Source organism: Rissa tridactyla, chromosome 15, assembly GCF_028500815.1.
Source record: "Rissa tridactyla isolate bRisTri1 chromosome 15, bRisTri1.patW.cur.20221130, whole genome shotgun sequence".
Taxonomy (NCBI): domain Eukaryota; kingdom Metazoa; phylum Chordata; class Aves; order Charadriiformes; family Laridae; genus Rissa; species Rissa tridactyla.
In genome coordinates, this window is record NC_071480.1 from 4775884 (window position 1) to 4803339 (window position 27456).

Here is a 27456-nt window from a genome sequence, read left to right on the forward strand (position 1 = left end):
CAGCCTCAGTCCCAGCCGAAGTCCTGCCCCGTCATCTGGTAGAACTTCATGTTGAAGGGCCGGTAGAAGTCCCGCAGTCTCTGCACCACCTCCTGGTCTATGTCGGGGTGGGTCCTGCCTTTCGTCTTCCCCAGGCAGTGGGGTTTGCTGCTGCCTTCCGCCTTCTTCAGGCACGGGAACCCCTTGGTTTTGTTGAAGTAGAAGTGTTTGTCGGTGATGATCCTCTTGAGGCCCAGAAAGTCCTGGACCCTGCCCAGCTCCCCCGCGGGGTCGCTGATCAGCCTCTCCCCGCTGACGAAGAGGATCTGCCCGATGGGGAAGTAGAGGAGCCAGTTCTCCAGGTGCTTGGCGTAGATGCCAATCTGGATGGCGCTCCACGAGGTGTCGATCAGGCCCGTAGTCCTGTTTTTGAAGGTCAGGCTCTCAAAGGTGGGGATATCGGGCTTCTTGGAGAGCGTCTGGGTGTAGTCCGAGATGGCTCTGGTCACGGGGTCCCGCACCACCACGATGAGCTTCGTGCCCTTGGACATGGAGGAGATGCGGGCTGGGGCCTCCTTGGTGACGAAGTAGCTGGGGGTCTTCTCCATGGTGATCTGCCCCTCCAGGGTCCTGGGCATGAGGTCCCTGCCAGCAAAACACACAGACTTGTGTCAGAACAGCAGGTAACAGGAAGAAAAATATGCATGAGCGCATACATATATATATATATATATATATGTTCACACATAGACACACAAGAATTCTTCTCCCTAAAATGCCTGCACAGGCCATTTAGTTTGTCCAGATAAATCCATTTTCCATTGATTTAGGGATTAGAGGGGGATTATTATTAAAGGCCACTGTATTAGAAATCCATCTGCGTAATCTCTCAGTTATCCATGAGTGGATTAGCTGGGCTACACTCTGCACCTGGAGTGTGGCTACATGTACCAGGTCAGGATGGCTCCAGACGGGTCAGGATGAGTCCTGAGCTGCACCAGGTGGCCCTCCTGGCTCAGGTCAACACCAGAGAGCCCTCAGCCCTGGCCCAGGGCTTGTTTTCCCCACGGGAATGAGAGGAATGGTATAGCAGAAAAGCAGGAGCTCATTGGAGCACATCCACCTTGCTTTCCCTTAGCATCCCAAACACAAGACTGTTCCCAATTCAGGTAAGATGGTGCAATTCGTACCCCGCTTGTCAACAGCAGGACACACCACAGGGGTCCTTTTGTGCCCAGCTTCACCGATTGCTTTACTATTCCCTATCGCTGTGCAGACTTGCTCCCTAATATGCACTAGAAGGAGCATCAAGAGCTGCTGGTGGCATCTTCATGTCCCGGTCTAGCACCCCATGAGGACCACGTCTCCCCTCCACTGCCACACAGGCTACGGCAAGTCAGGATCCAGGATACGACCACGGAGAACACAACCTCGGCTCACGGGTAGGACGTACCCTCACAAAACAGCCTTGAAACATAATGCCTTCAACAATTCCACCTTATTCCCTGGGTATGTCTAATTAACCATGTGGGGAAAAACTAGAGAGCTCGCAGAAATGATGGCAGCGGCACGAAGCAGGAAGAGTAATTTTTTCCTATCATTCACTAGGCAAGCCTAAATATTTTAGATCATTTGCCAATTCTTCCCCTCTATAACCCAACGGGACTCATTTGCGCTGGGTTGTGAGACAGTTTTTTTCTTTAAAAAAAAAAAAAAAAAAAAGGCAAGAGGGGAGTCAGCCACAAAATTAAAGCTATAAAACTTGATTAAGTTTTCAAAGCATCCACCCAGCACAGAGAAATAACCAGCCAGGGTATGATCTGCAAGCCTCAAACAGCGTTTCCCTCAGACGTACGTCTGCACACACAGGCTATTTGTTCCCCGACAGCCATCTCCTCCCTCACCACTTCTATGCGTCTACAGCATAGATCACCACGGGCTCTTGCAATTAAAAAAGCCACTGATAATTTGTGCTAAAGCCAAATGTCTGCCCTGACTTAGAATCCAAGGGAAAAAAATGGACCCATCTGTTCTGAGGCCAAATAACAGGAGAACCAGGAATGAGAGGTCTGATCGAATAAAAATCATCACGTGCCTATTAAACTTAGTCAGTAGCTGTTTATGCGACTACTATTTACCTTACACTGTACCTGGTATTTCACTTCATCAGCTTCTGGCATTAGCTCTATGCAACGCGTTTACTGGCAAGGGGCACGCAATGACTACACCTCCACGCTGCAGGCGAGCTGCGCTTGGGGGCTGCCCACGAAGGCCCTTCTCCACAGAGCCATGGTGGGAGATGGTCCCCGTACCAGATCTGCATGGATCACTGGGAGAAGCGACGAAGGACAAGCTGGACTATGGAGGAAGGAGGTGGCAGCTCGTGGAAACCTCCACCCATGCCCAAGAGTGATGGCAACCCCTAGGGCTGTGACTTCAAGGCCATGCAAGTGGAGTTCCACATGCGGATGAAAATCACGCTGGTCTACCTGACACACCTGGGACGGGAGAGCTTCTGGAAGTCAGAAGCCAGCGCGGGCCAAAAAAATAGTAACCAAAATAAAACTCTGACTAATCCTTCACCTTTCTGGCCAACTGGGCAAACCCGTAATGCCGTCTCAGAACAGAGCCAGTCAATAACGCTTGGAGAGCATCTCTTAAATCTATCGTGGGCTGATGTGGATTTCGACAGTCTACTCATTAATTGGTGTCTCTTTTTCTGGCCACATTAAACCCGAGTTCTACATCCTGCGCTGGCCACCAACCACCTTCCAGCTTGATTTAAGAGGTTGGTTTCAACCCATGAAGTCCTTAATGGTCTGGGACCTGCCTAGAGGAGAATGCTTCCCAGGACGTGCTCGGGATGGCCACGCTGCACTGAAGCCCTTTGGCTTCAGGTCGGGTCCATGAGATTGCTTGCTGCACAGGGCCCTGCATCTCGAGACCGACTTCTCCTCCAGGAATACTACAGTCAGTATTTATCAGTCTCCCAGGAATGACGCAAGGCTTATTTTTTCCCCCTTGCACAAGAGAGGCATCGGGTAGGGCTGGGCCGTGAAACGGGAGGAAATTGCTGGGGGTGGAGGTGCTGAGTCAGTTGATCTGGTTGGGAAACACAGGCTCCTAATTAGTCTTTCAACAAACACAGAGGAGCGTACCGTATAAGTGGAGGAAAGGAAGGACCAGCTCCTCATCTAAGAGGCATCCACCAGCTTGGTGTCAGTCCCTTTGCAGACCAGTCAGCTCCTGAACCCACACTCCATTTGTGTCTGAGGACATCCAACACCCAACAGAGCTGACAGCACGCAGTTCTGTGCAGGTCTAGACCCCCGCAAAATTATTATTTTTGGAGAGGACCCGAATCCTTGGCATTTGCAGAACATCTTACTGGTGACCCATCACAGAGAGAGAAGCAAGACAAGGCACGTTGACACTGCTGCTGCTGTCTGGCTTGGTCAGCACAGGCTAAGATGAGCGGAGATAGAAACGGAGCCTTCAACCCAAGAACGAGAACTGATTACACCAAAACCAGCCTTCAGGCCCTGGCTCCAGCTCTCTCTTCCATCATTGTACCCAGACGGGTGCCGCGCATAGCCCAAAACTAAGATCCTCGAGATTGTCTCAGACGCTGCCTTGTTTGAAAAGTGGCTGCCATGAAAGCTAGACAGCAGCCAGCGACGCCAAATATTGTGGCCCATGGATGTGGTTTGAACCTCTGACAGCATCGCATCCAGGAAAACAAAGTTTTATTGCATGGGCCTGTCAGTTGCGAGGAGCTTTCCCATGGTTTCCATAATCTCCCATAGAGGCATCATCCGTCATGCTGGCAGCCAGAGACAACAGAGCCTCAGGGACAGGAGGAACTGGTAATTTGGCTGGTCTGAACTCACATCGGTGGAAAAGTCACCAAGAAGCGTTTACTCCCATTCAAACCACAACTGGAGAAGGGCAACTTGGCCCACATATAGCCCTGCAGCTCCAACACAACACGTTGGATGTACGCGTTGGTGGAAGTAGGACCAGATTCCAGCTCTGAACACACATCTGCTCCTGGGGCTCCAAGGCAGCAAGGGCTGCACTAAACGGCAGCCGTGGCAGAGGGAGGAGAAAGAGGAGCCGTAATGGTCAGAAGAGCTGTAGCCACAGCGCCCTGGCAGGATGCAACCCCCTTGGGCAAAAGGAGCAGGGTTCAGCAGAAACCCACGTTCAGCTCAATGGTGTGTGCACAGTGCAGCCCCGGGGCAGCTCGTGACAGCTGTGGGGTCCTCTGTTTCCATGGAGGCTTCACAGGCACATTAGAGACCCGGGGAGATTCTGCCAGCACTGTTTGGTGCACGAGAAGGACAGCGTGGGTGCAGCCACCACCGCCATCCGTGTGGGAGAGGGAAGGGAGATGATAAAGGGAGTCAGGCTGTGGGAAACGGGGAGCTCGGCTGAGCCCTCAGACAAAAGCTGCCGCACCAGTCGGGACAGGGCTGGATGGAGACACCACTGAGCGCTGTAGCGGATACTGTAGTGGAAAATAAAGATAGTATGAAAAGCTTGGGAAGCAGTTCCTCCTGCCTTGTTATCCTCCTGCCTTCTGGCAACCTGGAGTTCAAAGACCTCTGGAGCCAGCATCTGCATCCAAATCACCCCATTTCATAGCGACTACGAACTGTCTGATCCTTTCAAACCCATGAACACTTTTGGCCTTGAGAACATCCCACAGCAGAGAGTCCCACCACTGAAGCACTGCCTCTACCCATCATTTGAACCCTCTCCCTGCATGGGAAGGGACGAGGCACCTGCTTCCGGAGCATGGAAGAGGAAGGTGAGGATGAGGAGCGCCAGCAGACACCCGGCATCCCTTATTCCCCGCCGAGCCCAGCAAAGCACCGGTGGGGCTCTGTGCCGAAGCCAGCGGAGCTGCCGGCGGCCCCGGGGGTCCCAGCGAGAGGAGGGAGCTGCGGTGTGAGCACTGCCATGAATCTTCCGCAGGCAGGGAGCAGAGCCCCTAACCTCGAGCTATTAACGTGTCAAGAGGGACAGAGGAAAAGCTTTTCCTTTAATGAATATTTCCTCAGCGAAGCCCGCACCCTTCGTAGGCGAAGTGATAGGCTTAGCGTAAAGATGGATTGGCCTACTTTACCTATTAACCACTCAGACTAATGTAATAAAGGCTCTCTCCATTCAAACAGCCCTAATCCCCAGCCCCACGCCGCTCTGAAGCCTGGAATAAGACGGGATGCTCAAACGAACTCCACCAGGCTGCTGGAGAGGCACTGGCTGAGGGGGAATTCAATATATGTATCTTTTTTTTTTTTTAAGTGCAAACTTCTCCAGTGCGAAAACCGGACCCAGAGCGAGATAAATTTACAAAGCGGGGGATGGCAGGTGGCCACACGGTAATCCAGTCCTGAAGCCTAATGCCCTCTGTGGCAGCTTTTGTCTGCGCAGAGGGGCTCTGGGCTAATCTGCTGCCACTTCTCAAGGAGGAACGGCGAGGGGCCGGGGGGGGGTGTGTGTGCCCAGGGAACCCCCCCAACCTGTTGCTGCGTGACTGGCCGCAGGTGGGACAGACCGGGGCGCAGGGCAGAGCGCAGACATCGCTACTCAACTTGATCCCCGGGGACGTCTGTCGGTCCCCCCCCACGCACCTCCTGCCATTCCCAAACACCCGCTGGGATAAACCCCTCCGGGCTCTGCCGAAGCCCCGCGGCCGGGCTCAGCCCTGGGGGGGGGCTGCGGAGACAACCGCCCCCGACCGTCTGCCCGCGCCGAGGTCGCCGTCAGGCTGCCCAGCCCTGCCCCGGCACGCTCCGGTGCTCCTGCTGCCCAACGGGAGTCCCGGAGCCCAGCGGATGATGTTTTCCATCCCGGGGAGGGTTTCATGCTGGATATATTCCCACCCAGCATCACTTTTTGGAGATGCTCCCCCCACCCCAGCGTGCTCCAGTGCACCTGCAAGTGTCAAAATCGGAGCGCTCCACGCTGCAACAACGGCACCCTCCAGTCCCAAACCCTCCGCTCCGCACCCCCCTCCTTGCTCAACCCTCCGAGCTGCCTCAGTTTCCCTCTGCAAGGACGACAAAACTCTCCAAGAGGTGACGGACAGCTGGGTACAGGGTATCGTAAAAGCAAGAGAAGCGTTGCTACGGCCAGGATAAAACGCTGGTAGCATCTGGATGCTTCTACGAGATGCAGACTGGGGAGCGCTCGCAGCGGTCCCCGCGGCAGCTCTACCGGCAGGCACCACGAGAATCAACTTTGGTGCAGAATTTCTGGACTTCTCCCTCCCAGCTGTTCTCAAGAAGCGAGGAAAATAGAGGAAAGGGCAGAAAAAGCAAGTCAAACTGTTTTGGATATCAGCCACATTCACGCCGAGTTCAGGCCTGCAATCCAGAACCATTCGCTTCGCTGCCCGGCGGTGCATGTGCAGAACATCCAACCGATTTCTGGCCAGTTTTCTACCCAAATTCCTGACTAGTGTTTCAAGAAGACAAAAAGTGATTTCTTCCCAGAAAACGAAATTTTGGAAACCCGACTGTTTCCAGGGAAAGCACCCCCAAATCCTCCCAAAAGGCTGTCTAAGAAACCACACAGGTTAAACTGAAAGCTTACGGTGAGAAGGTGAACAGAAGTGCAAGAGGTAGACACAAAAACTCTTCTCCCGTCCTGGGAGGAGACACGTTTTTAGCCTCCACAGTCGCAAGAGGGGGTTTGAAAACCCGAGGTGACCCCAAGCCCAGGCAGCACGACCCAGAACATGGTACAATTTGGTGCACGTGATGATTTGTTACGACTTTCTAATTCGCAGGTTGGAAAGCAAACAAGCCTCCTGGGACCAGCTCAGAAAAGCTCTCCAGGAAACAAATGCAGAAGATGAGGTTGAAGCCTCACCCCCTCCCACACTGATGCTCTCCAGATCGCTGCGTCCCCTCCTGTGCTGTCCCCAGGGGTGGCTTGGCCCCCTGTCCCCATCCCAGCACGGTCCGGCTCAGCTCTGCTCCCACTAAAGCCAAAGGGCTTGTTTCAAACCACAGCCCGTCCGTCCGCTGCCTTAAATCAAACACGCTTTTGAGGAGGGCTTTACTGCCATTCCCACCCAGCACAGCCAATTCCCATTCCAAATCCCCCTGCTTCCCTGACTCTTCCTCTCCTCCCTCGTCCCAAGAAACAAATTTAGACCAAGTGAACCAAATCTGGTATCTTGAAAAAGAGCTGTAGACAGCCAGGAAAGGATGGGGGCCGCATCTCCGTTGCTGGCAGCTTTGCCGTCCAGCCCACCCGCTCTGCCGAGGCGATACCCACTTGTTCCCAGTCTCCGAGGCAGCACGTGGCTGTCAGAAGGCAGGAAAAATGTCCAGTGGCGATCAGAGCAGCCAAGGGCTGGATTCAAACCACACACTTGTAGCCCCACATCAGCAGCTGACGGTGAGCAGGAGCTCGGCCATGCCCCGGGAGGCAGAGACCCAGAGCATCACCAGTACCACCAGCTCAGCTCCCAAACCCACCACACCGGACCCATCCCAACCCCACCTCGCCCTCCTCTCTGCGGGACTGACCACAAAATCATCAAATCCCAGAAACGCTCCTTAAAAGCAAGAACCTGGCAAGGCCAGGAAAAGCCCGTTAAAGCAATAAAGCATTTTAATCACATCACGGCGCCCGGCACCAGCATCAAGGTCAACGTCGAAATCACCCACTTGGCTTCGACTCTGCTTTCTGGTGGCAGCAGCTCCGGGTGGGGGAAGGAGGAAGATGAAGGAGGAAGAAATAGAGAGAGAAGGGGCAACACCAAATTCCCCTTTGGAGGTGGGAGCGCTTCATGGTTTATTATTTGATAGGTCACATTTTTCTTACCGAAATTTCCGCCGGCTCGGGGTGCCGCTGCACCAAGGCCCTGTACAGTAGCAGGCAGCCTCTCCTCTTTTTTTTACGACCGGCGGTGAGGGCAACATGTGCGCCTTTGTCTCGAGCGGGAGCCCGTTGTTTGGGTTGGCAAATTATACAACAATAAAAGGGAACGGCTGGGAACCAGCCTCGGCCTTTTTGAAATGGGTGTAACCCAATCCAGCTCCGGCAAACACTCGCCACGACGTTTACACGAACCAGATGATGGGAATTAATGAAGTTTTGGGGTGAGGAATGGGTAGGTAAAGGAGCGGGGAGGGGGGGCGAAATATGGGGGCCTGAAAATAATGTTTTTCTCACTCTCCTTGCTCCCTGCCCCCAAACCTGCCAGGTGCCCTTCACCTGTTGTGGAATTTGGGGATTAAAGGAGACAGAGGAGGGTAACAGCGGGCAAAGGGTCCCCATCATGAAGCTGCTCTGGGGCTTCAATGGGGCCAAAGAGCCAGTGCCCATGGGTGGCATCACCACAAACCCCACGGCAACAGGGTCCATCCCAGCCCTGGAGTCTGATCTAAGTTCCTTTGATGCGGATAAAACAATCCCATCAAAGGCTGGGGGGAGCGGGGAAGACGTGGGGCATCGGCAGATGGTCCTTTGGTTCCCCACTCCACGCAGGCAGAGCCGGGTCGAACCAAACGGCCCCGGCAAATCAAAGCAGGCAGTGCCTTGAGGAGGGGACAACATGCTGCCGCAGTCACCAGGGGGTGGTTTTGTTTTGGTTTTTTTTTGGGGTGGGGGGTTTCCTTTGTTTTTTGGGTTTGTTTTTTCTTTTTTTTTTTAAATACAAAACTTTATCCACCTCCCCCAAAGTCACCGCAGGCAGAGCAGATCCAGGAGCCACCGCAGAGGGATGCGATGCGGGTGAGGGACACGGGGCGCTTTGCCTGGCTCCAACCACAGCACTGAGCGGCACCCGAGCACCCGACCGGGACAAAGCAGGGCCTGATCCACGCACAAAACCTGTGACACCAGGGAACGGCAATGGGTGTGATGAGCAGAACCAGCCTCTGCCGCAAATGCTGCCTCCCGCCCCGCGCCAGCCCAAACCTACCTCCCTCCCAAACACCTCCCCCGCCCCACGGGTTTAAGTGGCTTAATTAGAAGCACAGACTCATAACCAAGATAATGACATGTTATCCCTTACAGGGCTGCTGCCTTGTGGAACTAAGTGCCGTATATGGTGCACCACAGAGCTGCAGCCTATAGAATCATGGAATGGCTTGGATTGGAAGGGACCTTGAAGACCATCTAGTTCCAACCCCACTGCCATGGGGCAGGGACACCTCCCACTAGACCAAGGGACTGTAGACTGTAGGGGAGGAATAACTTACAGCAGCAGAAACACTTGATGGGAGTCTTGGCTGCATGGGGACGGGGTTTGCGCTTTCACCAGAGAGCATAATAAAGAGGCCGAAGAGCCACAAAGACTCCTTTGAGACTGATGGGTGACATAGCCATCACTCCTGGGCCGTGCCCATCCTTGGTGATGGATGGAAAGGCATGATGGTGGTCTTGGAGATGGCTGGCTGAAGCAATCCCCCTTCCCACCCCAGAGCTGACGCCCCACGCCGGCAGCCTTTGGGAAGAAGGGCTGAAGGGGACGAGACCAGCCTGAAAGCTTGGGAGAAACGTACCCTGCTTGTGGACGCTCACGTGGATGCGCCCGCAGGGTGCAGCCCTCTCCTTCAGGCCAAAGCCCCCACGGCCCAGGGATCTCCAGCCCTGGCCATAGGAGGACTAAGGGCAGAGCAAGAGCAGGGCAAGCAGCACCCCCTGTCCCCCACTGCTCTTCCGGCCTCCACCCAAATTCAGCGCAGGGGCTTTCCTGGCCCTGATGCAGTTTGTCTACCTGATAACCCTTGATCAGGTAACCCTTGATCCTCTTCCAACCCCTTGTCCAGGCTCCCCCTGAACCCACGCAGACCCTCCACATGCACAGCCCACCCTGGGCCCTTGCTTTGCCCATTGTGCACCAGCTGCTGGCCTCCTTCCACAGCCCCAGTCCTTGCAGCATGACACCAATCCATCCCTCCGTCTCCAGCCCAGCTCTGACTTCGTAGAGCACCGTATCTTCCCTCGAGATGCCTCTTTGCCAGGCTGAGGTCTCCCAGCCTACTTCGCCGTTCCTCAGACAGAAATTCCTCCAGCCCTAAAGAACAAACCCAAAACGTTGCCGCTGTCACCAGGTGGACTCATGCACCGACTGAACGCGGGCTGCAGAGATGCGGGGCTTTCTTTGGACTACGAAGGGCCAAGTTTGCAATTATTTCCTTCCCTCTTCCCCCAGCAACAGCTTGAGATGTTACAACTGCTCAGCAAGAACTTTCTCTCCTCCTTTGCTGGAGCCAGGCAAGACGTTCATCAACTCCACCAGTTAATTATAATATAGGCCCTCTTTATGTAAACACCGGAGCCTCTTTCTGTTCCCCCGTCATACTTAAAAGCTCTGAACTTCCACTAAATAATTATCTTCACTGAGGGGAGAGGGGCAGCACTTTACATATCAAAGGGCTGCTTTGGAGGGATTTACAATAATTTGCGATGAAGTGGTAAATATTCTATTCACTCCAGTCCATCGCCAGTAATAATTATAATCCTATTAGCAAGGTCCCAAGAAAGTGATTGCATTATCATCTAGCGAGCATCTATGTGGATTTTTCTGGGAAGGGGTGGGATGGGGGAGGCCAGAGGCAAGTAAAGAAGTAAAAGCAACAAAGGATGCAATTGCCGGCACCTCCCCTCCCCCAGAAGGATTTGGTCTCCATTGTCCGGATGCTTCAATAGTCCTTTGCTCTGAAAATAAGAGCTTTTGGAGCGCAGTAAGGGGGTGGGGCTGAAATGAGCATCTTATTCCTCTCGGTCCCCCCCCCCCCCCCCCGACACCCCGGTTCCCTTTCATGGCCCCCGGGGCCAATAAAGGGCACACGTTGCTGCTCCTGCGGGCGGCGGCGGGGGGGGGGGAGCAGCGCCGCGATTAAAGGCTAATTGCTGTTTATGGGCGAGTTCTTTAGAATATCGCCCAGCATCACCGGACTTCACTGCCCACTGGTCAAGTCATGTGAGATCACTCTAATCTGTCTCCATTCCACCCCCCCCCAAAAAAAAAAGAAAAAAAAAGGAAAAAAGACTGGTTTTGTTTAAAAGAAGAGCAGCGAGGGGGCAGTTCTGTGAAACTCATGATTTAAGGGGGGGGGGGGGGGGGGGGCGGGGAAAAAACCCCCTAAAGCCAGCAGGGAACATGACTGAGCTAACTGGCAAACTGGGACGAAAGACTTTTGCCCAGCAGATCGCGGGGCCGACGGCCGCCGCCACGCTGTGCGTCTTACTCCTGCGCCCCGTCGCCTCGTAGGGCGCCCCGCTGGAGCGTTTAACTGGAATTTATCCCCGCAGGAGTGCCCCAGTGGCACCAGCGTAATCTCCTCCCCTCTCTCCCCGCACCTGAAGGCCACCAGTACAAGTCCTCGCCACCTCCACCAGAAACCGGTGGCTCAGGTCTGCTTGCCCCGGAGTGGATGTAAGTCAGCAGCTACTCCAGAGTGGCACCGGTGCGGGTCCGGAACAAGCTAAGATTACTTTCACTGTGTCCAAGAGTTTATTGCAAAGAGGTAGAAACATTTTTCTCTATAAATTAAACAGACAACAGCCTGAAAGGGAGGAAAGAGGAAGAATTTTAGGCATCTGCAGAGATTTCAGTGCTCACAACTCACTCCCGGGGAAAAATAAATTCCCCAGACTGCCTCTGCCTTTTATTCTATTGCAACCAGAAGGACCAGCCGTTTCTCTTCCCTCAAAAATTTATAGCCTTGAGTTAACGTTATGTGTACTAAGCTCCTGCCACGCAAAGATTTGGTAGATCCACTTATGAATTCATTGCAAGACGAAGCTCTGCTCTTGGAGCCTCTTGCGGAGGCTGCTGGTTTGACACATCCTTCTACCAGAGATGGTTCTTCTCGAACCCAGCTTTACTTGGGTTCCACTGACCCTGCCCTTCGCGGGAAGCTGGAACTAGTATCTGCTGAGCTTGGGCTGGCTTTGCAGCTGCAACCGCAGAAGTAATGTCCCCATCCTGAGAAAAAGGCAAAGCAACAGAGTCGAGGTCTGGAGTTACCAGCTGAAATGTGTCAAGATATCAACAGGGCAAACCCCAAACCATGGCTGTTGCAAGGCTTTTACTAGCTCAGGGTAGGCTTAAGCAAAGGAAGCCTGGCTTGGCAGCGGCTTAAAAGCAGGATAAAGAAATCATAGCTGGTGGGACATCCAAAACACAGCCGTGGTACATGCAGGTGACAGAAGTGTCCCCTGGGGAAGAGGACGTGAGGCCAACGTGGCTGTCGTTTGGCTCCAGCCAACCCCAGAGACCTTGATCTCAGGGGTTTGGCTTCAGCTCCATCAGGAAAAAAAACACCCCAGGCTGTTCCATAACTCTCATCACGAAGCCCACCGCTTGCCGTCAGCACTTTTGCCATGCAGTGACAGCTCGGCCATGGCCAAGCGGCACCGGTGCCCACTGCTCGCACCGCAGCCTCCTCCCGAGGCTCTTCCCTCTCGCCCCGTCCCTGCCATCAAGGCACGGCCACAACCGTCGACACAGGAGCATCACCCAGCGACGGCAGTGTTCAGCCATCAGCAATGCACCTGCCAGCCCCGCACAGAGTCCACAGCCCCGAACCGCTCCCACACTCACCAATTTGCTCTCTTAATTTGCAGCAACGGCGCTAATCCTCTCAAAGACGTTAAAACCCCACAGGCATCACTACTCACCATTCTGGACATCCCTCCTCCTCAAGAGGTCTCAGGAAAACGCTTCCTTGCGGCAAAAAGAGAAATAAATCTCCATGGGGTTAAACCCCACGGACGTGAGGATCTGGGCCATGGGGGAGCCAGAAGCGTACGCTGAGGTGCACAGAGCCGGCACTGCAGACTGCGTACAGCTTGCCGGCCTTCAGCTGGTGTCCCAGAAGCACCGAGTCTTTCAAGAATTAGACACCCAAACCAGGTAGCATCATGACTCGTCCAAGAGCCAAACTGCCCGTCACTGCCAATGGAGCACAGCATCCTCCTGGCTCCCCAAAGGGATTCACCATGGGGCTGGACACCGTTACCCATGACCTGTCACACCAGAGCATCCTGGGGCTCCTCTCCCCAGCTAGGACACCAGGAGGTATTCCTAATCCAGGTAGCCCGTGGGAGGTTATCCCATCAGCCCCATCCCTACAGAACATCCCTTCGAGGCCCTTCTCCGGGGACCTTTATGCCGTCTGCTGGTGGTGGGGAGCCCAGCGAGCAGAGCACATCTCAGCTTGGACCCAAAGGGCACATCTGGAGCTTCTGATGCAGGGGGAGACGGTCACTTCACGTAGTCACCCTAGTGGTATGTATGGGAGCTATGCACTGCTGCAGCGTTTCTATAGCTGTGCTGCAATTAGGCAGAAGTTTCCCAGAAAAGAGCTTGATTCAGGAGGAGCAAGCCCTCCTGAGTTTGTTTTGGGAGGCTGTTTTAGGACAGCAGTCTGTCGGGTTTATATGGACATGGATTTTAATGGCACATACTTATAAATCAACTTTCTGGTTAAATGAGCACGCAGCAGTGACCACTGCAGCCGCCTCCCTCTAACCACCAAAACCAGCTGGACGTGGGTGGCAGATCCTGGTACACCAAGGCTGAAGGTTCAGGAGCACCTAACAAGTTTCAACCCGGCACAGGACTACAAAGAGACGAACTTCAGCAACTCTTCCCACATTGTCCCTCTCCCCTGAGGCAATGCCAAGCCACCATGTCTCACCTGCTCTGATTTTGCTAGAAGAGGGGGGAAAAAAAAACAAAAAACAACAAAAACACCCCAAACCCAACCCACGAACAGGGTTGGGTTGAGCCAACCTCAAACTAAACGTTGCCCAAGTCAACACCCATCAAACAAACCCGACCCAGCGAGATACGGGCAGGACCACGCTCCCCTACTGCTGCGGTCATAAATCACGCCCCTGCTGAGAGGTCTTTTGTGTTTTCCCCCAACACAGAAATTAATGCCCTAATCTGTGTGCCTGCATGGGCAGGTAACAAGTCCCGCTGATAATGCCGCCTTTTGTTAAACGCCCGCGTGAGCGGCCCAGCGTTTGCACAGGGAGGGCTTTGCCTGCCACCTTGACACGCATTTCTCCCAACCAAGCCCAGCCCTCCTGCGCTGGGGCTTTACAGCCGCCAGCAGAGGAAAAAGCCTCTTGATAAGCCCCGGAGCCCCCTTCCGCCCCGAGCGACGCCCCAGCTCGCACCCCTCGGGCCGTGACCCATGCAGGAGGAGCATCCTCCGTGATTCGTCTGCCAAAAACACGCCAAAGCGGGGGCTTAAACCACTCTGCTGGGTTAAGAGCCCCAAAAGGGTCTTGTGCCAACAGCAGTCGTGTGACAACTCCGCTCCTCCTCCTCCTCCTCCTCCCCGTGGGGACAGCAGAGCAGGCAAACTGCTTTATTCACCCAGCAGCGCTTTCCTCCGGGCACCGACAGCCCATGGAGCATTTTCCATGCAAGGGCTGAGCCAGAGCCCGCTAGTTCCTCTGCAGGAGGTGGGAAGGGAGCTCTCGGGGTGGCAGGGCCAGGGCAGGCTTGAAACAAGCCTTACAGCAGAAATATATCTACAAGTCTTTAAAAAAGCCATACATGGTCTCCAGGAATCCACCTTCTGCACCCAAAGGGATCCTATGGGCATCCAGCATCGCTTGGATGGTGGAGGCCTTCAAAATAACAGCTCAGAAAGTGGCCAGCTTTCCATTTTCACTATGGAAAAAAAGAAAGTTACATTTTTTTCTGCCCTTTTTGATAATACACGTACGTTCCTAACACAGGGCAAGCGATGCCAGCGAGCTGCTGCCAAACCCCAGCTGCGTGACTCCACCTGCCTCTTCAGCAACACCCAAACCAGCCACGTAACCGTGCGCCACCGAGGTTCCTCCTCGACAGCCTTAAAAATAAGGGGATGCCCCCATCTGACCGTCAGAGGACGGGTCACCTTCCTGGTGGCCGGTAAAGGTGGTGAAGAACAAACTCATCAGAGGAGGACCGGCTCTGCAGGAAGGTGCCCAACCGAGGAAGCGCATCCCGTACTCACCACCTGGCTGCTCATTACCCGGAGCATCCATCGAGTGGGTCAAGAATTCACAATTGGTTTAGACTTTATTCCAAGCTGAGCCACACGATTTGTTTCCAAAGGTCTCCTGCTTCCTTCCCAGCAAAGGAGGGGTGGCACCAACCATGACCTGAACCGGTGGCAATCTGGATGCTGGCCCAGACAGCGTGACCCCCATTGGGATGAGCTATATTTGCCACCCGCCGGAACAAAAGGCCTGGCAAATTAATACACCGGTGATCCTCTCAGTACTGATCCCTAAATGCATTTTCACAGAAATGGGATTGTCCCCTCAACTCATTTGTTAATGGATTTGTGATTTACAGTCATAAAGGAGGAGCACTGGAAATTAGGAACGCTCCATGGTAAACAGACCAGGGCAGTGTGTGAGAAGCGTTTGTCCAGAATGGGATTTTTTCCCCCCCAACATCTCCAATCAGACCAGTATAGCCCTCCCCAGTCTCTCCCTATCCTTTTCACCTGCCCCCAAACATCAAAGACAGAAAATACTATTAAGTTCCAGGGCAAGAACGCAGCGTGCCCACTGAGGCAATCGAGCTACAGGTTCACGGTGCCACCACATCCCAAGGCGGGTCCCCACCGACGCTGCAGGACTCAGGGTAGAGCAGAAGGAACCACGACAGCCTCGGGAAGGAGTGAAACTCCCGGCAAAGGAGGGAGACAGGCACCAATTAGGGAAACATGAAGGAGCAGGTCTGTCTGCAGACACCCCTCCTGCCCCAGTCATTACGTGGGATCGTGACGTGGTCATAAACAGTCAACGAAATACAGTCAAGAGCTCTTTAAAGAGCAGGCTCAGCTGGTGGAGATGCTCTGCTGCAAGTACAACAGATGCAAAGCGCTGCTTCTAATTAAAAAGGTATTCACGTAATTAGAGACCTCACATCGCCATACCAATGATTTGATCTAGTCCAGCACGCTCGCTCAGGCTGTATTTAAGAGGGCTCTCCACGCTTGCTTTCCACTTCTGACTGCTTGGGTTGTCTTTCTTGGTAACCCTGCCCGCCTCTTCGCACCTCGCAGGCTGCGATGGCAGGTCCACCGCTACGGTGGCAACCAGAAAGGACCTCACGGAGCAAAACCACACGTGCCAAAACCCAGCACACCGACTTTCAGCATCCCACCCCGTTTCCATCGAGAGCCGATTTCCCTCCAGAGCCGGCGACGGGGCTGAATTCTCCCGTAGTCCTTCAAGCCCTTCTACATAAAGAGCACAGTGGGCCGGTCTGCTGAGGCCTTGGAGCACAACCCAAGCGAAATGACTTTTCCCTGAACACTGAGGAGTCTGAATGAGAGCTATTGTTATTCAGATGAAACCAAGTGTCAGATTAACAAATCAATGGGCATAAGAGATATAAAATGGGTTACTATTGAAGCCTTTCAAATACCCAAACATATGGATGAACCAAATGTGAATTGTAATTGACTCACCCACACCTTTGATCTCTACACCCTTGGGTTCCCAAAGAGAACCCCGGCCCCCTCTGATCAGGGCTGAACTGATTCGGGACTCCATTGTGAGCCCTCACAAAGCCTTTTCTCCCTGCCTCCATCTCCTGGATGTAGATACAGCCTGGCACTTGGAAACGGAGACAAGCCAGCTCTGCCTTGGAGAGCTGGAGATGGGCAACCCAAATTTCCCAAACGCAACCTCTCGCACGAAGGCCATTAGCCCCGGGCACCTCTTCCCACCAGCCCCCAGCCCCGATGGTGGCCCTCGGTCAACTGGACACGCAGGAGGAGATGGCCCAAGAAGCAGTACAGCAGCAAGCACGGGCGGTGCAGACACATTCCCCCAACTCCTCCCAGAGCCAGCCACGGAGTCTGTCCTGTTTTCCCAGGATTTCGCTGTGCAAAGCCCAGGATCAGACTTTGCTGGTGGGTTCGTGCCCTGCACGTGCCCCGACTGCAAGAGCCGGACCGATCTGGAAGCGCTGAAAGCTGCTCTGCCCGTCTCCGAGTACCTCGACACCTGACAGCGCACATCACCTCCACTTCATTAAGAGACATCGTTTTTAATTTTCCTGGGGTGTTCCTGCAGCTACATAAAAAGTAACCCGGAGTTTAAGCTAAACCTAATCCTTACATTTTTTTACTTTTAGGGTTTTGAACAGTTTTTGGACAGGTACAAGAGTAAAAAAAATAAGCATCAGCTTCGATACCATACAAATCTCAACTCCCCAGGAGTCGCAAGACGAGTATTTGTTTGGCTTTAGCCTCAAGGCTCATTACAAACTTGCCATTGCTGCAGCTCTTCCAGGAAACCCAGCCCAGCTTCTCCTTCCACCCCCGTGCTGCAAGCCCCACGCAAACCTGCTTTCCGCGGAGGTTTTAACCCCACAGCAAAGTGGGGCTAATAAAATTACACAGCTCAGCTATACTGAGCCTATGCAAGAGTCTTGAAAAGCCTGTTGCTGAAGGCAAACCCCAGCAGCTATTCCCAGTATTAGGCTATTCCCAGCATCAGGCACTGACATAGGGCGAAGCGATCGCCGCCGGGAGGGTGGAGATGCTGCACGTGTCCTTTCCAGCACCAGCAAGAAGGAAACTGGGCTTGATGGGGGAACTGGCTGAGCCGCGGAGTCCCCTGGAGCCGGTGTTGCTCTGTTCCTACCCTTTTTAGGGCTCAGACCCAGCCGTGCAGGTCCTTAACCCAACCTGTAAGCCTTGCTGGGACGGCGGAGGGTCCGACAACCGTGGGGCTGGCCCGCAGAGGAACCGAGGACGGAGAAGACGGTGGGGAGGAAGGCGGGCGGGAGGAAACTCCCGGGCTCTTAATCTGCTTTAGGACCATATGAGCTTGCTGTTTATATATAGCTCAATTAATTATTACACTGCGTTTAGCCGTGTGACCTTGAGATGAGCTCTGGGGGGAGCCAGCAGCGGCTCGTCCCGCTCTCCGGCCAGCCCCATCCCGGCACAGAGAGGCTTCGGAGCCGACGGCAGCTCCCGGCCCCTCTCGGCTTGCAGCAAAACCCAGGTTGAAACCCTAACCGGCTCTTCCACTTCTGCTTTGGCAAGGCTGCTATCTTCTGCCAAGGCTTCGCTCCCCGCTCAACACATGCACCCCCACACACGGCGATTAGCTATTCCCTCTGCTTTTCAAAACGCCGGGCAGACAGCACAAGGCTCATTAGCTACCAGACCAGCTCGAGAGGGAAATTAAACAGGAAAAAAAAAAAAAAAAAAAGGAGGAAAAAAAAGAAAAAAAAAAGGAAAAAGCTAGGAGCTTTGTGTTAAGTTGCAACAAGTTCAGTGCTGGGGAAGAGGGAGGGAGTCGGACTTTGCTAAGCCCTCCCGAAGGCCTCCTCCTTTGCAATTGCCCCCCGAGAAGGGGCGATGCTCAGGCTGTTTGCGTCTTGGGCAGCTCGGTCCAGCCACGGTGAAGCCAGGGCAGGTGCTCGGGGACGTTTACAGGCACCCACGAAGGCCACCGCCTTGCTGCTCCCTGGCGAGACCTTCAAGAGGTCCCTCCGTCCCAGCCCACCTGCAGAAGATGGGGACAGCCCCGGAGCTCGGGCAGACCGGCTCCGATCCGGCACAATTCCCTAAACGTGGCACCAGAGGTGGGTGCAGGGGGTTGAGAGCGGAGAGGCACGGCATCTCGGCATCACCTTCACCCCGACACGCAGAGACATGGGGCAAAGCAAAGCCATGGGGTCCCTCCGCAACCCACAGCCACCGTGTTCCCAGTCCCACGGGAAAACCAGCCGAGGACCGTGTACAGCCACGTTTGGGACCGAAGTCCCAGGACACACCTCCAGCACTTTCATTCCAAGTCTAGTACACCTTTAAATAAAACAAACCAAAAGCACGCCAAAGCTGCAGGCCTTGCCAGTTTTAAAACAAATATTTAAGAGCTCAACGAAGCAGCAAAGCACTTAATTAATAAAGCGCCGGGGTTTCGTCCTCCCCCTAGCGTCGGGAAGATCCCTGCACCGAGCCGCCGCATCGCCCGACCCCGCTCCAAATCAAACGCACTAACGCAACTTCACCTCAGCGTAACGCCCGTGCATTCTGCTTTTCCCCGCATTTAATCAGTCTTCCGCCGAATCAGCAGTTTTCTAAAGATTTCCTACGCCTCCACGTGCCGCTCGCCCGCACTTCGCAGACTTTCCAGTTTCGAGACAAGTTTGTATTCGATACTCAAGACAGGCTGTAAGCCCGGGGCTCTAATATAAAGCTTGACTAGCTGCTTTATCAAAGTTAATCATTGTAATGGATTTTGGCTTCTGGGGTCATATTTTTTGCACTTACGGTGACACGCCAAGGGCCCGATCCTGGAGTCCCTTCCCGGGGCAGGGCTTTGGACTGCATTAAACACTGCAAAGTCTGGGGACCTGGACCAGTCCTGGCCACCAGCACGCTGCCGAAGACTCGTCTCCTTGCCAGAGCCAATTTCCCACGTGAAAAGCACATCTATTTAAAGAAAATCAGTGTTTTCACCCCAGCCGTGCTCAGTACTGCTGGGCTGCCGTTGCGGCAACGCAGGACTTGGCCTTGCATTCATATTCAGCAAGGGATGCATAAAATATAGCCGTCCACCTATAATATTATACGTCGGGATATAAAATACAAGCCCGTGCACAATTCGCACTTTCCCCTGGAAGCGCTGCCTGCCAGGAAGGCGCACCGGAGGGGAGAGGCCGTGCCAATTCAAGGGAGAGGCTACAACGGCTCGCTTTTATTATAAACTAGTCGCTTTGCTGGATTTGCAGAAGTCCCCGGTGGCACTAGCCGAGAGGACTGGCCAGATTGCAGCTCTGGCTTTACGAATCTCAGCAGCACAAGATCTACAGGAAGGCGAAGGGGGTGTCCTTACGAAGGAGGACACCGGCGTCTCCCTCCAGCGAGGCTTCGCAGAGCCCAGCGCGGTGGATGCTGCTGTACGAAGCCAAGACCGGCTGCAAATTAAGTTCTGGGTCAGATCCTTCGCTGCCACAAAGTGTCGTGACTCCCTCGAAGCCTAAGTCACAGCATCCCTCGGTACAGACGTTCTTTCTCCATCCCTTTTCTGTAGGGAGAGGAGAAAACAAAACTGATTTTGGAGCAGGGCGGTTCCAGGGCGTTTCCGAGGAGGTTAACGCAGATGTAAAGCATTTAGCAGAAAACGGCATTATTTTTTCCTCTAAATAAAGTTGTCTCTTCCCCTGCTACCCACCACGTGGCAGAGCGCTGCCATTCTCACATACTTTAGAAGTTTAAAACAACTGAATTATTCATTTACCAGAAATCAGCGTGAGGTCTTCTGCCAGCAGCACTTCTACACTTATTTTCCTCTAACGTTCTCACCAGCACCATCTAAACCCCCAGGCACCGAAGTCTCCGATGCCCTCTGAAGGACTCCTGAGACAGAAGCACACGTGCTTGCAGGGCCGGGATGCAAGGTCTCAAGCAAGGCAGCTCACAGCTTCCCACGCACCCATCCTCGCCCCTCGGTGGCCCTCACCCCCTCCCAGCACGAGGACACCACCTGCAAAATCACTACCACCAAGTCCATTTTCCTCCTCCATCTTCCTCACCCAAGAGGAAAACCACCACGGTGAATGCTCAAAGCCAACGTGGCACCAGAAAAGGTTCTCTCCTTCCCATAACATTTCTGAATGAACTAAGGTCTACTGAGGATCACATCTGACCAGTCCCCACCATCCCCAGGCAGAAAGGTCCTCAAGACAGAGGGACCAAGCTCCTGACCTTGGCTTCCTCTTCTCGCCTGACCCATGGCAAGATGTGATGGGTCCTCGCAACCACCTCCGGTCCAGGAGCAACTCCCTAATGGCAACACCATGCCACCAGTAAACCCCAGCCCTGAATTAACCCCACCTTTCCTCTGAGGCAGCTGACAATCAATATGTTTCATCACGGGAGCCCTCGTTTCCATTAAGAAAGTCAAAATAAGGTCCATTTACTCATTTGCCTTCCAGCTGCCACTGGTGGCAGCTACTGGGCTGAGCTCCTTTAAAAAAAAAATAAAAAAATAAAAAAAAGAGTCACATGGCATTTCTCGCGAGCTAATTAAGAAACACACGAGCGAGCTGCTGAAAGACCTGAAATTGCAACGGCGTGGGCAAGCCCCAGTACAGTCATCAGCAGCAGCAAGTCAGGACCCAGCTCAGCACTTAGTCACTTCACAAACCAAAGCAGCTCCTCCAGCCCCTCCTCGCACACCACATGGTGACAACAGGTAGCAGCCTATAGCCCCTGACCCCCTAATTACACCTCTGAAATAACCTGCCCTGCTATTTGTTGTTCTTTGAGGCCATATGGTCACCGTCCCGCACGGCCCTGGCCCATTCATTATCCCCTGAACCCATTGACCACCCATGGCCACACCAGCAGAAGACACCAACACGCGGGCTGAACGATCACTAAATTAGACCTTCTTCCTACTTGGGATGAATTAACAGCACCAAATCCAGGGCCCAGCAGACAGAGCAGTTTAACAAGTGAGGTCTGATGGCGAGACAAGTGCAGGATCCGGCCAGGTTGGAAACACAGCTCAAAAGAACGGCGCTTTGGGTAGAGTTTTTATAGCCGCCGCATCCGGGGCTTGCTGGATGCTTTTCAAAAACAAAGCCTTTGCTGGAAGCGCCTTGAGGTATCCAAAGCTTGGTGTGTGTTACAGACATCTGCCATGGCCCACTTGAACAGCAAAAAAAAAAAAAAAATAAAAAAAAAAAAATCCCAAACCCAGAGCCGAGCCCGTGGGTTTTCATTCCCATCATTTTCATGCCAAGAAGGAGCACGAGGTTCCCCGGCGCGGCGCTGCGCTAACGCGATTAGCCAGGCAGATCCACCATCCCCATAAGTCACCCCCAACGCATGGTCAACTTTGAAAAGTTCAGCAGCTCAACAGGTGAGGCCATGAAACCCGATCACGGCAGACAATGTCGTGTCCCCCCCCCGCCACCCCCCCCCCCCCCGCCCCAGCGTCGTGCTGGGAAGAACTTGTCACGTGCGTCATATCGGGCAACATGCTTGAAACGGAGCAGCGCGCTGAAACCCCAGCAACACGAATAATCTTTGCCATCTGTTTGAACAACTCAACCCTCCTCAGATCTAGAGGAATGATCCCATGCAAACACAAGGGCCTTGCTGACTGATTATAGCAGCCCAGCCCTTCTTTTTTGGGGACGTTTTCTTCCAAACCACGCACAGGGGCTCAGGCAACGTCATGGGGAGCTGCCGCAACGGCCAAAGGGACACCAAACCCTGTGCGTGTGTCCAGGGGACCACTAAAAGTCCCCGCTCGCTTAAACACAACACAATGCAAGGTCAATAATTGATTTTTACTTCTTTTTTTACAATCAAGAAAACAAAATCTCAACGGGAAAGCTGCCAGCCAAAGCCATCCCAGAGAACGCAACTCTCCTTGAGGATACGCTCGTTCCAAGCCAACGCAGCCCGCAGGAAGGCACTGGAGGAACCGGTCCTCACTCGGATACGGTCATTTGCGCACAAAGCCCAGTTGGGAAAAAAAAAATAAAAAAATAAAAAAAATCAAGACCTTTCCCAAACTTCCCGGGGCCAATGAACCTTGCGACACCCGGCGGAAACAACACGTTGAGTTTTGCAAGGCTTTCGCCCCAGAACTTTTAACCATCATCGCGTTACTCCTTCCCGGGCTGCCAGCCCGGCCCTCTGCAAGCACCAGCCCCGCGCGGCTCGCACCGCGACGCGCTTCGCTGGGGCGAAAACAGAGGCTTTTGGGGAAAAATTAATAAACTTTAAAATAAATAAATAAGTAAGTAAATAAATGAGGCATTTTCTCCCAATTCAGGAATTGCTGGGAAGCAGCACTTTGCACATTAAGGCCCCCAATGCTTATTTAGGTGATTGAGGAGTTTAAAAAAAAAAAAAAAAAAAAAATGCATTTTTGAAGCTGTTCCTTGCACACCACCAGACCACGAGGCCTCATCCTGCTGACCCAAGAGCGGGAAGATGAAGCCCCAGCGTTCTAAGAATTTTACGAAAAAAAAATGTAAAAGTTAAAAAAAAAAAAAAAAGGGGGGAGGGGGAGGAGAGGAAGAAAACGAGGTCTCCCCTCTGCGCTGCTAGGGGCGGAGGGGCTCGGGCTAGCACCGCTACCGAGATCACAGCCGGAGTAGCCATGGCACGGGGTTTCCTCGCAGAGGGCTTCAGACCCGAAATATAAATCAGTGATGTCAAGTGGGGCTGGGAACGCTCAGCCCACGGCAGGAGGGACGGGGTACTACAGCCCACTGGGCCTAAAATGATATAAAAAAACCCCCAAAACAAACACAAACACCAAAAAACCCGCACATAACACTAACGACATGAGCCGTTTTTCTTAATTTACATTAATTATAAGAGAAAAGGCTTTCAAGTCGCTAGTATGTTTAAAAATGCATCATTGTTGCATGAAATAAGAAAGGAAATAATAATAATAATAATAAAAAAATAACAATCTCAACCGATTTTCTAGGCTTGCAAGAAATGCTTCAAAACACACCCCCCCCCAAAACTGATATAATAAACCCATAAGAAAATAACAACTTCCCAGGCTGTTGGTCCGGGCAGCCGGACGCAAGCGCGCACGGGCTGTGGAGCTGAACTCCTTACTGTTGCGAAGGGGAAAATTCTTTATTATCAAAAAAAAAATACAAATAATCTCCAGGCGCTACTTCGAATTAGTTTGCAATAGTGGCTGGATCCCGTTTCTCCTCTGTCATGGTACATATTTTCACTTGAAGCAGTTAACATGCTGGATTCATTACCGGGGAGGGAAAACCCCGCAGTGTGCCTACAGGAGTTATTTCCATTAGATTTCTAGCTATCTCGCTATCGAAAAGCCAATTTCTTCCCCCCCCCCCCCCGGCTTTTTAGGGACGGTGGGTCAGCACCACTTGATGCCATTTTCCCTTCCACGCAAAGGAGGAAAAAAAAAAAACCCAACAAAACAACCCAACCCAAAACCCACAGATTTCGTTTCGCTTGACAGAAAACGGAGCAGGAAAAAAAAAAAACCAAGTTTGCATTCCCTCCTTCGAAAGTTATTTTCTACAGATGAAAACTCTAGACAGAGATCAGCACTTCACGTAAATATGATTAATCGCAAATAAGCCCCAAAATACAAGGCTAAATAAGCAAATTTGTGATGCCGTCTGCCTCTCGGAAATCTGAAAAAACCACGTTGGAACACTTCATGATATGGCAGGAACAGCTTAAACAGAAACTCCTACCAGATATAACCACGTTTAGCCAGAAGCCAGTCGAACAAAATACACTTTCAATGAGACGGGGGTCAAAAATTGCATCTCCATCATTTCAAAGCCAGGCGAGTGGATTTAAACTGCAGGGAGCGGGAGCTGAGGACACGGGCGACTCCCCCAGTTCCAAAGTTCAGTCAATTTGGGCAAAAGTATCTGGAAAAAAAAAAACAACCAACCAACCCCCGAGACAAGGCTTGCCCCGCTCACCGCGCGCCGGCTGGCACAGCGCATATTTTATAGCATCTTTTTAATCTGATTTTATTGGGCCATTAACAAGAAAATACAAACGCATCTCCCTATTGACATTAAGATAATACATAAAAGCCTCGTTAGGGCTTGGGGAAATAAGGAAGCTCTTGAGAAGCCCAGATTCACCGAAGTCAGTGGGAGTTTTGAGCTGTACCGTATCTGATTTCGATCGCTGCAATTCACAGGAACAAACTTCTGCATCGAATTCACACTAAAGTTAGAAACAACGCAGAATTACCAAACAACTTGTCTGTTGATTGGAGCAAACACATCCTCCCCCTAACGTATATTTTGCATTATTTACTCTCCCCTCCCACAAATCGACCGGGGTCCCGCTCCCACAGACGGACGGACACGCTCCGATCCTCGGGGCGAATCGTCCCCGAGCGGTTTCAAGACCTTCAGCATCACTCGCGCTCGCTGCTTGGGAGCGTCGCCGCTCGGACCTGAAGATTTGTCCCGTTTCACTTAAAACACCTCTTTTGCAAAAATACTACGTGATAACGTAGCAGTGCCTTTGCAGGACCGGGGCCCCTGCCGCTTAAAATTAAGCGGCTGAGAAGGTGAAACTTGAAGGAGTTACATGCAGCTTGGATGCCAGCTTCCCCAAATTTAAAAATAGCGTGTACCCTTTAAATATTGACTTTCGCCCACTGCATCTGGGATAACAGATTAATGTAATCATAAGCACTATCCTCTCCTTCTCCCCTTCCACCTCTTACTTGTAAAAGATTAATCAACCATTTTATGGTCTAATTTAGGTGCCTAATTAAAAACAGAGTTCAACACGTACAACACCGTTTTGCTAATAAATCCTGACAGGTCTTCTGCTCTGTTATACGCAAGTTCTCCTTTCCAAATGCTAGATTAATTTTTTTTTTTTTTATTAAAACCAACCGAATTTATAAAGATTTCGCCTCGGTCGCTACGGGACGACACGCTGCACCCTCCACCAAAATTCTAATATTTCATAAAACGAAAGTGCTTTCAGAAACGACTTCCTGCTCGCCGGATCTTATCCTGCGGGCATTTCACTAACTGCTGAGGGGTGACAACATTTAAAAAAAAAAAAGAGACATAAAGCTCATCGGACTCGCAGGGTGGGAGCTTCACGACTACAAAGAGGTTAAAATGCAGAACTCCACAGCTCCCATCCAGATTCAAAGTCTCCAGCTCTGCTCTTTTAGCCTCCCTGTAAACGCTCAGCAGAAAGACCTATGCAAAATATTCTTGATAAAGGAACTTTCATCCTTTTAGGGTTGAAACACCTCGAAACGGGGCTCGGCCGGGAGCAGGGTGTCCCAGCAGGGCTGAGGAGCCCCGGAGGGTTCCCCCGCGCCATCACCTCCTGATTCTCCCCGAGCCCACCCGCAGGCAGACCCCGCGACGCTCAGGGCTGCAAAATCATCATAGAATGGTTTGGGTTGGAAGGGACCTTAAAACCCCCCCAAAATTCTCCATCCACCCTCGCAGGATGCAATCCCCTCGTTTATCATCTCCCCCCCCCCCCCCCCCCCCCAGCCAAAAAGTTCCATCCCGTCCCCAAACCGCGCGTTACAGCATCCCAGAGCACCCCCGCTATCTCGTCCCCGGCGCTCGGCTGGGAATCGCCAGCCGGAGCAATTTATCAGCCATAAAGCTGATTATAGTGGCAGGAGAAAGTTAACGGGGGTGGGGGGGGGGGGGGGAAAAGCGTATGAAGCGATGGAGGGAGTTTCATCTGGAACGCGGAGCTGCCGCCCGCCAGTCCCGGGCTGCCGCTGGCGCTCCCAAAACGGGACACCCCCCCCCCCCCAAAAAAAAAAAAAACCCTGCTTTTGCTGGGAAAACTGCGCCTTCCCCGACCCGAGGGGGGTTTCGGCCATCCCGCAGCAACACCCCCGGCTGAAGGCAAAAACACACGCTCCAGCAAAAGCCCTGAAAGCACCACGAAATCAGTGCTAAAAAAAAATAATATATAATTTCGAATTGATAGTTAACCTTTATTTAAAGATTAAACGCGGTTTGGGCAGCGTAAAGCCGGCAAACGCCCACCCGCCTCTTGGGCTAACGGGGAGCGCAAGTTCCGCGCAGGGTTGGGGTGGGATTTTAAGGTTTGGTTTTTGTTATTTTTTTTTTTTTTTTACCTCTTTTCGGAGGGGTTTGCGTGCGCATTTAGCGGAACATCCCCGCTTCGCCTCGGAGCTGCGGAGCGGGCGCTCCCCGCGCATCCCCCGCACCGGGGCCACGGAGCGGCGGCTGCCCCCGGCCGGCATGGGCAGGACGGGGGCGAGGGGGACCGGGGAGGAATAAAGGGGCGCTTGGGGGAATAAAGGGGGGACTGGGGGGGATAAGAGGGGAGCGGGGGGGGGGGGGGAGAACCCTTCCCTCTTCCTAACCTTGCCGTCCCCGCCGCCCGCCCCAGCCCGTCCCGTACCTGTACCAGGCGAGTCCCCGCTCGTAGTTGCGGTCGAAGAAATGGGGCTCGGCCCCGACGGCTCGGACGTCGGGATGCACCCGCAGGAACTCCAGCAGCGCCCGCGTCCCTCCTTTCTTCACCCCGATGATGATGGCCTGCGGCAGCCGCTTGGTGCCGGAGCCGTTGAAGAAGCTGGAGATGGGGCTGGCGGCGGCGGCGGGCAGGGGGGGGTGTCCCCGCTGCTCCTCCGGGCTGCCCTCCTCCCTCGCCACCGGGGAGCCGCGGGTCGCGCAGGAGCCGGCGCAGGAGTAAAACATGTAGAGCCAGAGGAAGAGCATGATGAAGAGCAGCAGGAGCCTCCGCCTCAGCGGCGGCAGCGCCACGGGGACATCGAGGCAGCGGTTCAAGCGCTGCCCCATGTGCCGGCGGGCGGGCCGGGAGGCATGGCTGGAGCTCGCCGGGTTCCCTTCGGCTCTGCCCGGCGTCTCATGGGCAAAACCCACCCTCCATCCCGCAGCTCAGCCCCGGCCACCGTCCCCGATCCCGCCGCTCTTCCCCC

The 27456-nt window shown here is 53.3% G+C and overlaps 1 protein-coding gene across 1 annotated transcript; it reads right to left on the minus strand.

Moving 5' to 3' along the window:
• Positions 1 to 27452, minus strand: LOC128918048 (heparan sulfate glucosamine 3-O-sulfotransferase 3B1-like). Its single transcript, XM_054221916.1, has 2 exons — positions 26916 to 27452; positions 1 to 624 (listed from the first exon to the last, which is right to left on the minus strand). The coding sequence occupies exons 1-2, from the start codon at positions 27314 to 27316 to the stop codon at positions 6 to 8; spliced, it is 1020 nt and encodes a 339-aa protein (XP_054077891.1). The 5' UTR covers positions 27317 to 27452; the 3' UTR covers positions 1 to 5.
• Positions 27453 to 27456: the final 4 nt, after the last annotated feature.